General features: G+C 48.4%; 1 protein-coding gene across 7 annotated transcripts in view; it reads right to left on the reverse strand.

The window, feature by feature from the left end:
- ARHGEF6 (Rac/Cdc42 guanine nucleotide exchange factor 6) overlaps positions 1 to 12,917 on the reverse strand; it is a 116,025-nt gene that overhangs the window by 86,018 nt on the left and 17,090 nt on the right. For 5 of the 7 annotated variants that reach the window (XM_053201743.1, XM_053201744.1, XM_027054817.2 and 2 more), the window contains exon 3: positions 12,347 to 12,430. In XM_053201743.1, coding sequence (XP_053057718.1) covers positions 12,347 to 12,430 — 84 coding nt within the window. Of the gene's footprint in view, positions 1 to 3,918; positions 4,599 to 5,218; positions 5,628 to 12,346; positions 12,431 to 12,917 lie in introns of those variants that run through there. The other 2 variants (XM_027054821.2, XM_027054820.2) reach the window with 2 other exon arrangements.

The following is a 12,917-nucleotide window of genomic DNA, read 5'->3' on the forward strand; positions in this document are numbered from 1 at the left end:
TTCCCCATAGTGAGAATGGCCCATCAGCATTAAGACAGCTTGGCCCAAGGGCGCCTGGGTGGCTCAGTCTGTTAAGCATCTGACTCTTGGTTTCAGCTCAGGCTGTGATCTCACAGTGGGTGAGTTCGAGCCCCAGGTCGGGTTCTGAGCTGTCAGGGCAGAGCCTGCTTGCGATTCTCTGTCTCCCTCTCCCTCTCTCTCTTCCCCTCACCCATTCGTGCTCCTCTCTCTGTCAAATAAGTAAACATTTTTTTTGAGTTAAAAAAAAGATAGCTTGGCACAAAGGATTACGAGAACGGGAATGATAGTTCCCCAATCCAGCAGAGAAGATTTTCCAGAAGCTCTCAAGCTGCGGAAGAAGCTTGGCATGTCTTTCTTTACGGTTCTCAGCTGGGTGATGGACCCTGGAGGTTGCTAGACTGCTGAACTCTAGACACACCACGGAAATGGTTCTCAAATCTGGCTGCACATTGGAACGACTGGGGGGACCTCTCGAAACAAAATAATTACAAGACACGGTGCCTTTGGGAAACTGTCGGGCGGTACCTACTCAAGCTGTACATATACCTACCCGATGACCCAGCTGTGCCATCCGTAGGTACAAACCCCACAGAAACGCGTACCAGAAGACATGCCCGAGGCCAGCACTGTCACAGCAACCAAAACCTGGAAGCCACCCAGATGTCCATCAACAGGTGAACGGATAAACCAACCATGGGACGTCCACATGATGGGACAGTACCAGCAATGAAAAGAACGAGCCACTAGTATCCGTAACGTGGGTGACTTGTACAAATGTTACCCTGAGTGAAAGAAACCTTATATAAACGAGTGCACGCTGTATAATTCCACTCATATAATGTGCCAAAGCAGAAAAAAAAAATGTATCTATTGTCTTAGAAGTCAGGGCCGTGGGGCCCGCTGGTGAGGGGTGGTGACTGGGAAGGGGCACTGAAGGTGGTTTCTGGGTGCTGATAATGTTGTGTTTCTTTTTTTTTTTAATTTTTTTTATGTTTATTTATTTTCGAGAGAGAGAGAGAGTCAGAAGGTGAGTGGGGGGAGGGGCAGAGAGAGAGGGGGACACTGAATCCGAAGCAGGCTCCAGGCTCCGAGCTGCCAGCACAGAGCCCCGAGGTGGGGCTCGAACCCATGGACTGTGAGATCACGATGTGAGCTGAAGTCGGATGCCTAACCCACTGAGCCACCCAGGCGCCCCAATGTTGTGTTTCTTAATTGGTGTGCTGATTATACGGATGTGTTCAATTCGTAAAGATTCGTCAAACGGTATAGTTAGGATTTGTGTGGTTTCCTGAACTCATGTAATATTTCAATACCAAATTTATTTAAACGTTAAAAAAAAAAAAAGAAGAAATACCTAGGCCTGGGCCTCACCGCAGGCCAATTAAGCTCAGCGGGGGGGTTGGGGGGACCACAATGTCTGTATTTTGTAGAAGCACCCAGGTGGCTCTGATGTCCGGCCATATCTGAAAGCCAAGCAGCTTGGTGTTCCTATATTTATCAATAGCTCCTTTGTGGGGACAGCCTGGCACATGGCAAAGGGAATGAGCCCTGGAGTAAGGCCCATCAGCAGCGCCGTTCTGATTGGCGCATTTGCCCGGATCATCCCCAAACCTCAGTTTCCTCCACTGTGTAATGGGCACAACACCACCTCCCTGCCAGGACTGTCGGGAGGATTAAACAAGGTAATATGCCTAAAGTACCTAGCACAGTACCTAGAACACAGTAGGTGCTTGAGAAGCGGTAGGCACTCCACTCCTTTTCCTCCTTTGCATCTTAAGTTCCTAAGCACGGTGATGAGCAGGCCGTGTAAAGGAACCACATTTGCACTCTCCAATTTCTCCTCCTGAATGAGTTTCTTTGTAAAGACTGAAGTAATATTATACTTGGACTGATGATGTCAAACCAATATCGGACATTTCCGGGCCCTGGTTTGCTGACTCTATTCAGCACCTGCTGTCCCCAAAGATGCATGGGGAGGACAAAGACAGCAGATACATACAACAACCACAGACCCTCCTTTGGAAAGCTTTACTCCTGTCCTCACCCTTAAGCACAGCACCAGCCCTGTGCGAGCAAAGACAAGGCCAAGATGTGAGTTGGCAGAAAGAATCGAAAAAATGAGTAGCTCAGAAGACGTACCATCCATGAAATGTGCCAAATGAAACACTTTTGTATAAGAGTGTTTTAGGGGTGCCTGGGTGGCTCAGTCGGTTAAGCATCTGACTCTTGGTTTCGGCTCAGGTCATGATCTCACGGTTCGTGGGTTCGAGCCCCGCATCAGGCTCTGCGCTGACAGCCCGGAGCCTGCCTGAGATTCTCTCTCTCTCCCTCTCTCTCTCTCTCTCTCTCGCTGCTCCTCTTCTGCTCTCTCTGCCTCTCAAAATAAATAAACTTTAAAAAAAATTTTTTTTAGCTTTAAAATGTCCTCTATTAGTAAAAACAAACCAAACAAAATCCTGGGTAGAGAGCAGAAGATCTATATTGGAGCTTTAACGCTACCACGGGTAAGCTGTCTGTATGACTTCGGTGAACTAACTTTTCCGTTTCTCCGGCAAATGAAAAGTAATGCCACCTCTCCTACACGCTTCTACAAGGGCACGGCGAGTTTCAGATAAGGTTAAGTACAAGACATTCTGAAAAATTAAGCAGCAAAGAAACCCAAGCTGAGAATCCAAGCTGCAAATTTCACTTTGTTCCAAACTCCAATCACCAACCACCACCACCCCCGGAGACTGAGAACTCTCTGATATGAACTGCTCCAAGCACACACCCAGAGCCTGGAGCCGGCTTATGTAAGAGTGAACTGCGGTACCGCCTGGCATGTAGCATAATACTTTGCTTCAGAGAAATCCTTGGAAATGCCTCAGCTGAAGTACAAGGGCAGGCCCTGGCCTTACGTTTTGGAGAGAGGTGCCCTCAGTCACAGAACACCAGGACCTGGCTGGAGCAAATGATGTCATCCCAGCTCCCCTTACCGTGGTCAATGTCAAAATTAAGATAGGAAGTTCAAGGACAAATTGTGGGCTTTCCAGGCAAATAGAAGTTAGAAAGGCAGTTTGCACCTTAGGATCTTGCAGTTTAAACTGTTAATACTTTGCAGAACCTCAACCGAGATCTACCCGTTTCGGTGATGGTTTTTAGGTTATATAAAGCTTTTTATTCACAAAAAGCTAAGTAGCCGCATAGACAAATATATTCCCGTATTCTATTTTTATTCCCGCTACACGTTAGGAAAAGAAAAACAAATCATGTGAGTCACCCCTATAGCCCCAAACAATAACAAACCAAGAAATGAAAACAAGGTTTTTGAAGAGACAGAGATAAACTTGAGGGCTCTCCACTCGAGAGCTAAGAAACGAAATAGCTCAAATACCTGTTGGGTTCCTAAATGACTGGAAAATGAAAACTCGAAATTCACTACGGGCACGTTGGCACACCTTGTAGAGTACAGCCACAAACCCTTCCTGCGACAGACCTGTGTACTCGACGCCAAAGATATCCCCAAACGTGCGGATGCCCGGGACTGAGGGGGTGGGGAGGGGGGAGGCATCAAATTAGTATCGAAAATAGTGCTGTTGACTCCCGCCCTGGTTGGGGGGGGGGGGGGGGCGGGGAAAGAAGGACTCCCGTCCGCCGCAAACCCGGCGGCCAGGGCCGGACAACTCGCCCCTAAGTTTGGCGCGTCCTCGCTCCGCGCCCTCGGCCCCCCGCCCCCCGCTCCCGGCCCCTGGGATCCCAGGGCACCGCCAGGCCCTGGCCCAGCACCGACCCCGCGGCTGGGGCTGCGAGCCACGGCAGGGGGAGGAAGGGCGGCTCCTCTGCAACCCCGGTCCTGCGGCACCACCCCGGCCCTCGCGCTCTCCCCTTCCCCTGACCCCTAGCCCCCAGGCAGGTCACCTGGCTCGGCCGCTGCCCGCTGCTCCTCCCGCTGCTCGCTCGCTCGCTCCGGCCGCGCCGCCGCCGCCGCCGCCTCCTGGAAGCGGCTCGCCCTCGCGAGTCACGGGGCCGGCAAGCGGGCGGGCGAGCCCGTGCCAAGGCTGCGGGAACCGCGCGCCCCGGCCGGAGCTGGGACCCTGCGCTGAGCGCGGCCGCCACCCGGGCGAAACTGGAGAGCTGGGGCTCGGCTCGCCCGGGCGGGGAGGGGCGGCTGCAACTTTGCTCCCGAACGCGGGCGAGGAGGGGGCGCCCGTCTCCAAACTCCGTGCCGCGCCCGCCACCTCTCCAGCCGAAGGATTTTCTTTATGCCTTTTTTTTTTTTTTTTTTTTTTTTTTTAAGATCTAAAGGGAAGCCAGATTCTCGCCCTCAAGTTCTTGCTTCCAGGGCCGTGTGGCTCGGCGGGCGGAGGAGCGCGGCGCCGAGCGGGGTGCGGGAGACGCTCCCGCCGGGTGCGCTGGCGGCGAGCCGGGCCGGGGCGCGCGGGGCGGCGGGGCGGGCGGGAGCGGCTTCCCGGGGACCCCGCTCGGCCGCCGCGCGCTGGCCCCTCCGGCCCGGAGCCGGAGCCGGAGCCGGGCAGGGAGAGCGGCCTGGAGGGACCGGGCCGGCGGCGGGGAAGCGGTGACCCGGACCTGGATCGCCGAAGTAGGAACTGGAAGTGACAGCGGCAGGGCAGAGCAGCAGCAGCAGCCGCCGCCGCCGCCGCCGCCGCCCGGGTAGCCGTGGCAGCGGCAGAAGCCACGGCGAAGCGGCAGCAGCATGCGCAGTGTGGCCGCCGCCTGCTCCGGCCGAGCCCGGGGCCCGCTGGCGCCCGGCCTGCCGCGGGCCACCGCCGGGGCCTCGGGCGGGAGTCCCGGCCTCCCGGACGCGCCCTTCCCGGTGGCCTTGCTTCCTCCTGCACCACCGGACCCGACCAGGAACCCCCCACCCCCACCCCCCAGCGCCGTGCGGAGCCGCTGAGACCGCCAGAAAGGAAGCGCTCTCCGGCGGCCCTCGGCATCCGTCCCTTCCCCAACTCTCCTGGATGCCCTTCCCGGGCTCTCTGATAACAGGACCCAAGTCGAATGGTCCCTCCGGGAGAGCCTCACCACGTTCGTGGGGGGGTGGGGGGGGTATTTACCGCCTTCCTCGAAGTCTTTTTACAGAAAGACAATGCAGTCGGTAAAAGATGAGGCTGGCGAGAGCCCTGTCAGTTCCTGTAACTCATGGAAATTCCATTAGGAGTGTCAGATTTGCTCAACAGACCAAAAAAGAAAAACTTACCAAAATCCTCCTTAGTCTTCCCACTGGCACAAACTGAGCAGCTAAATATACAAAGCTTTGCCGGGCAGAAACTCCTGGAATTGGGCCAGTTAAAAACAGAGTGTCCAACAGTTAGACGTTACCAGTCCCTACTCTAGTCTCCTCTTTCACAGATGAGTCAACCGAGGCCTAGGGGAGGGGACTCTGACTTCACAGCGGTGGCAGACTGGGGCTTGAGGGAGGGTCTGATACCCATTACAGCTATTGGTTAGTCGCGTGACCTCATGCCTCACTCCTCCAAGATGGTTTTGCTCTCCTAGAGCTGGAGCGCTCTTAGGGGAGAGCCAGCCTTGACTCTTGGTCATCAGTGGACCTGCCTTCCTTCCAGAACTGCCTCCCTGCAGAGCAGCCCCTGGGAAATGGCAAATCGTCCATCCCACAGGCCCCACTTTGGGGACGGCACCCAGGCTGTTCCAGGGACAAGGCAGATGGAGTGACTCAGGGAGACAGGAGGCAGTGAGGGGGTGGGGGCAAAGAAAAACCATACTGATACCAGCTGGTACTGGAAAGAGAAGGAGAGAGAGAAGAAAGAAGGGAGGGAGAGAGAAAGAGAGAGAGAAAGACGCACTAAGTGAGCCACATGTACATTCAATGAAATCCCTCATGAACAAAACATCTCTTTATAGAAGTAGGCTTGGGGGCGCCTGGCTGGCTCACTCAGTGGAGCGTGCAACTCTTGATCGCAGGGTCGTGAGCTCCAGCCCCACGTTGGGTGTGGAGCCTACTTAAAAAAATAAAAAATAACTAAAAGTAGAGTTGGCCCAGGAGCAAAATAGGAGATAGCAGGGTAAACCTGGTGATGGGTTGGTAGTAAGGTGGGCAGGGGACAAAGCAGGAGTACGGGGGGCGGGGGGATGAGGCCAGGAGGAAATCACAGAGGCCGTAGCCAGAACAGCCCAGAGAGGTATCAATCACTCAGGCCACTCTCAAATGATCGGAACAACTGTATCTGTCCCTACACCTCCCAAGTTCAAAGGCAGAATGAAAATAAAACTACCATCGCTAGAATAGTGTTGTCAAAGGACTTCCTGGTCGCATTAGTGGCACTCTACCTAGACATCAGGGTTTTTCCATGCGCTCTAGAACATTTTCTCTTGAGGCCTGAGTGTCCTCCCTGCCTTCTCCATTTCTATAAAAAAGATCTAGGGGCGCCTGGGTGGCGCAGTCGGTTAAGCGTCCGACTTCAGCCAGGTCACGATCTCGCGGTCCGGGAATTCGAGCCCCGCGTCAGGCTCTGGGCTGATGGCTCAGAGCCTGGAGCCTGTTTCCGATTCTGTGTCTCCCTCTCTCTCTGCCCCTCCCCCGTTCATGCTCTGTCTCTCTCTGTCCCAAAAATAAATAAACGTTGAAAAAAAAAATTTAAAAAAAAAAAAAAGATCTAGTTGGTTCACAGGAAAGGAAATACAAATGGACCATAAAAGGGTCAGAAGATGCCCAAACTCACCAGGAATCATGAAATTCAAATTACAGCAGTAAATCAAATACCATTTTCACCCAACATTTGAGTAAACATTGAAGCTAAATAATACCCAGTGCTGCCAGGGACATGAGGAAGAAGGCACTTCCTACTCTACTGGTGGGGGTATAACTTCACAGGGCGTTTTTATAGGGATTTGAGAACAGCTACCAAATTTGACACAGTAATTCCATTTCTATGAAGAAAGACGTTTCAAGAATAATCACAGATGTACACAAATCTATCTCTATGTGCACATACTACAACATGACCCACTGGGATTTATCCCAGCAGTGCAAGATGGAACTAACATATGAAAATCAATCAGAGTAATACACCATATCAATATAATAAACCAACGGTCACCTTAACAGATACAGAAAAAGCATTTGACAAAATCCGGCACCGTCTCATGACAAAACAAAAGACAAAACAAAAAACAAAATTCAAAAAAACTCAAAAAACTAAGAATAGAAGGGGAACTCCTTCAACCTGATACAGGGCATCGATGAAAAACCCACAGCTAACATCCTACTTAATGATGAAAGACTGAAAGCTTCCCCCTAAGATTAAGAACAACACCAGGCTGTCCACTTTAATCACTTCTATTCAACATTGTTCTGAAGGTTCTAACCAGGCAAATTAGGCAAGAAAATGAAGTAAAAGGCATCCAGATTGGTAAAGGAGGAAGTAAAACTATCTGTGTGCACAGATGACATAATCTTGTACAGGAAAACCACAAGGAATCCAAAAAACTATTCAAACTAATAAATAAGTTACACAAAGTTGAAGGATACAAGATCGATATGCAAAAGCCAATTGCATTTCTACACGCTTGCAGTGAGCAATCCAACTATGAAATTAAGAAAACAATTCCATTTACAACAGCATCGAAAGGAATCGAATACTTTGGAATAGATTGGACCACGGAGGTACAACACGTGCACACTAGAAACTACAGAACAATGTTGAGTGACATGTTAAAAGGCCCAAATAAGTGGAAAGACATCCTGTGTCCATGGATCGCAAGACTTAATATTGTTAATGTGGCAATACTCCCAAAGCCATCTACAGATTGTACACAATCCCTATCAAAATGCCAGCTGGGTTGTTGGGTTTTTTTTGGGTTTTTTTTGTTATGTTTTATTTTGTTTTTCACAAATGGACAGGCTGATCCTAAAATCCATATGGGCACACAAGGGATCCAGAATAGCCAAAATGATTTGGAAAATGGAGAACAAATTTGGAAGGCTCATGCTTTCTGATTTGAAAACTTACTACACAGCTACATTAATCGAGTGGGGGAAGGAATGGTCTTTTCAACAAATAGTGTTTCAGAGAATACGGTTGGACCCCTACCTCACACCATATACAAAAAGTAACTCAAAACGAATCGAAGACCTAAAGGTAAGAGCTTAAACTATAACACTCTTAGAAGAAAACATAAGGGTAAATCTTTACGACCTTGCATCAGGCAATGATTTTTTAGATACGACACCCAAAATGCAAGCAACAACAACAAAATAGATCAATTTGACTTCATCGAATTTTTTAGAGAATCTTTTCTTTAATGTTTATTTATTTATTTTGAGGGGCGGGGAGGGAGGGCCAGAGAGAGAGGGAGAGAGAATCCCAAGCAGGTTCTGTGCAGGCCTGAACTCAAAAACCATGACGTCATGACCTGAGCAAAAATCAAGAGTCAGACACTTAACTGACTGAGCCCATCCAGGCGCCCCTGACTTCATCAAACTTAAAAAACTTGTGTGTTTCAAAAGATACCATCGGGGTGCCTGGCTGGCTCAGTTGGAAGACCCTGCAAGCCTGGATCTCAGGGTCATGAGTTTAAGCCCCACGTTGGGGATGGAGAGTCCTTAAATAAACAAAACTTGAAAAAACAGATACTATCAAAGTTAGGAGGTGCTTCAGCGAGTGCTTTGTATTTTAGATGTCTCAGCAAACCTCCCTGACCACTTACTAGCTGTGCGATCTTCTAGACACCCTCAGACACTACCACCATATGAGCACACAAAGACGGAGGTCCTTTGGAGAGGCCCGCTGGACCCCTAGAGATTCAGAAGGCAGCAACTCTTTAATGGGGCCACCATGCCCCACAGCCAGCACTCGAGCTGTCATTCTGCTGTATCTCTGGCTTCATTTTTCTGCATTTCCCAGCTGACCGTTTCAAACTGGCACTCTCTCTTTCGATAAATAATAATGTGTTCTGGGCAACGGTCAAGCCCTACTCTCCTTGCGTTTTGTACGTTAACAGCTTTATGGCATTAATCAAAATCTATTAAGTATGTCCTATACTAGGCACTGTTGCTAGGTAAGGTAGGCCTGAGAGATACTGTAGCTGAAGCGACGAGAGATGGAAACAACTTAAATGTCCATGGATGGATGGACGGATAAAAAAGATGTGGTATGTATACACAATCAAGTATTATTCAGCCACGACAAAGGAGCGTATCTTGCCACCTGTGACAACACGGATGGCCCCTGGGCACATTACGCTAAGTTAGAGAAGTCACAGAAAGACAAGTAGTGTGTGACCTCACTTACATGTGGAATCTAAAAAAGTCAAACTCGAAAAACTGGGAGTAAGATGGTAGTTACCACGGGATGGGGAGGTGGGGGAATGAAAAGCGATATGGTTTAAGGCACGAACTTGGGGCGCCTGGGGGGCTCGGTCGGTTAAGCGTCCGACTTCAGCTCAGGTCATGGTCTCCCGGTTCGTGGGTTCGAGCCCCGCGTCGGGCTCTGTGCCGACCGCTCGGAGCCTGGAGCCTGCTTCGGATTCTTTCTCTCTCTGTCTGCCCCCCCCACCCCCGATCTGTCTCTCAAAATAAAATAAATAAGCATTTAAAAAAAAAAGAAAGATTTGTATCCGAAGTGGGTGAAAATATTTTAAGCATTGCTACTTACAGGAGTAAGCTTTATTTATCAGAAAAATCACCATGTTTTTATTTGTCAAATAAAAAAGAAAATACCATGATCTGTTCCGTAGAAGACATTATTCTATAAGATACATACAGTCGTCCCAGGCTCCACTTACCTCAAAAAGCATACACACACACGTGCCCGTGCATACACACGCAGCTAAAATTGGGCAACAGGGACACCTGGAACACGATATTCTGAGACAAGCGTAGCCTGATGCTGTGGCTAGCTTTAGGAAAAAATCCTGAAGCAAACCAAGTTTTATCTGGGGCAAAGCGACTTGCATTACTACTAATAATGATAGCTAACACTTGGAGGATAGTTACTATGTACGAGGCACTCTTCTGGGGACATGAATTCATTGGCATCTTACACTGATCCTATGAGATGTGTGCTGCTATCCTTCCCATTTTACAGGTGGGGAGACTAAGGCGTAGTCAAGTAACATGCCCAAAGCCACAAAGCTACTAGTAAGAAGAGAACTGAGATTTGGACCCAAGCAATCCAGCATCGGAGGGCATGATCAACCCACTACTAATAATTCTCCACAAATAACACTGCTAATACATGTCTATACTTCTTATGTCCCTGGTTCTCTGCTGAGGACTGTACATACATTATCTCACAGATCTTTTTCAGGTTGGAGCTCTTAGTGCTAAATTATTATGTAGTATCTCATTTAATCCTTAAAACAGCCCCATGAAGTAGTAATTCTTGTGTCGGTTGTACAGATCAAAATACCGAGGCACATACCCAAAGGGGGGAAAAGCACAAATTCAAAAAGATATGCACCCATATGTTTATTGCAGCATTATTTACAATAGTTAAGATATGGAAGCCACCCAAGTGTCCACTGATAGAAGAATGGACACAGATGTGTATATAAACCATTAAAAAAAGAATGGGGGTGCCTGGGTGGCTCAGTGGCTCAGTCAGTTAAATGCTCGACTCTTGATTTTTGGCTCAGGTAATGATCTCAGGGTTCGTGAGTTCAAGCCCCACATCGGCTGCTTGGGAGTCTCTCCCTCTCTCTCTGCCCCTCCCCTGCTCGTGCTCTCTCTCTCTCTCTCTCAAAATAAAAAAATAAACATTTTATTAAAAAAAAAAAAAAGAACGAAATCTCGCCATTTGTGACAACACGGATGGACCCAGAGGGCATTATGCTAAGTGAAATAAGTCAAGACAAAGAAAGACCATTATCATGTTATTTCAGTGATAACGTGGAATCTAAGAAACAAAACAAAGCAGAAACCGACAAATACAGAGAACAAACCAGTGGTTGCCAGAAGGAAGGGAACTGGGGGGCTGGGTAAAATAGGTGAAGGCAGTCCAGAGGCACAAACTTCCAGTTATAAAATAAGTAAGTCACGAGGATGGAAAGTACAGCATGGGGAATATAGTCAATAATGAGATAGTAACGTTGTATGGTGTCGAACAGTAGCTATACTTATAATGATGAGCGCTGTGTATGTAATACACAGAATTGGCAAATCACCATGCTGTACGCCTGAAACAAATACAATATGATATGGCAACTGTACTTCCATTTTCAAAACTACAATCTTTTTTAAAGGAATGTATAAGACTTCAGCATCATTTGAATGTACTATACTTTATTTATTTGACTACTCCCCTATTGCTAGATACTGACGTTGTTTCCCTGGTTTTTGCTTCTGCACATAAAGAAGTGATACACACACGCGCACGCACACACACACACACACACACACACGTTGAGGAACAGCAAAGTTAAGTAATTCAACACTCAGGCAAAGTATCACCTCCTTTCCAGCAACGCCCCCATATGTACTGTAAGGATCCATATAACATAACATAATGCGATGTAAGTTCATATACAATTTCTACCACAGGCCCACGTTTTCTCAGCTTTCCAAGGCTTCTGTTCTAAAGGGTTAATGGGAGGGGCGCCCGGGGGGCTCGGTCAGTTTAAGGGTCCGACTTTTGATTTCGTCTCAGGTCATGATCTCACGGTTCATGGGATCAAGCCCCGAGCTGGGCTCTGTGCTGAGCAGGAAGCCTGCTTTGGGATTCTCTCTCTCCCTTTCTCTCTGTCCCTCCCCCACTCACACTCTTTCTCCCTCTCTCAAAATAAATAAACATTTTTTTTAAATGCCCTTAAAGTGTTAATGGGAAAAAGTGACAATATACTTTCCTCTCTTCCCAGCTCAGGGGGATTATGGTCAAGGCTTGGATGCTGTAGTAAAAGATATTCATATTCCGGGGTGCCAGGGTGGCTCAGTCGGCTGAGCGTCCTACTCTTGATTTCGGCTCCAGGCATGATCTCGCGCTCGGCTCGTGAGTTCGAGCCCCGCGCTGTCAGCACAGAGCCTGCTTGGGATTCCCTGTCCCTCTCTCTGCCCCTCCCCTCCTCTCTCTCAGAATAAATAAATAAACTTGAAAAAAAAACACCCTATTTAAAATATATATATATATATATATATATATATATATATATATATATATATATATATATATATATCACATTGTGAGTTGTAGATTTTGTTTTCTTTTGCTTCAGAACTGGTTTCTGGAAAAGACAGACTGACGAGCCACCACTGCAGACCACCAATCTTAACCACGGTTTCCCTAAAGCGCTACCTCTGTTCAAGAGTCAAAATCAACCAAGCGCTTTTAGTACAACAGCATCTTCCTTAGCAGGGCCTGGGCGGGCTTACCTCCACCTGAAGGGTTGCACATCCGTTCAGGAAGTCACTGATGTTGTTGAGGCAGTCGGCTTCGGTTTGCGGCTCCAAACAGAACTAGAGAAACACAGTCAAATGTCACTTGGATGCTGTCATCCCATGCCAAGCATGCCACATTCCTCATTTGCTGATAATCCGAGAGGTAGGCCTTTTAAGGCAGGGGCAACACCGCTGTCAATCCAGGAAGAGAAATAACCACCGGAGGAAGTGATGTAAAAGTCTAAACGGTCGGTCCCGTTTCAAATGTCACTAAACCTCTAGTCCCAAACCATCTATCTCTGCGTGCAAACTTTTTCTTCGCCTTCTGCCAAAGTGTGGCGATAGCGAATTAGATCCAGGCTGTTTTTTGAGCTTGGTTCTTGCATTTAATCTAAAATTATACTTTCCCCTTGGCCGTTTGCAACATTTGGTCATAGTTCTGTGTGTTTCACCACCATGTCAGCAGTGGTTTTCAAGTTTCAGAAAACTTCTGAGTCAATCAGTTGGCTCACTAAAAATGCAAACTGGTTCAAGGAGGCAAAAGAAGTCACGTTACGCTCACGGT

Source organism: Acinonyx jubatus, chromosome X (genome assembly GCF_027475565.1).
Source record: "Acinonyx jubatus isolate Ajub_Pintada_27869175 chromosome X, VMU_Ajub_asm_v1.0, whole genome shotgun sequence".
Taxonomy (NCBI): domain Eukaryota; kingdom Metazoa; phylum Chordata; class Mammalia; order Carnivora; family Felidae; genus Acinonyx; species Acinonyx jubatus.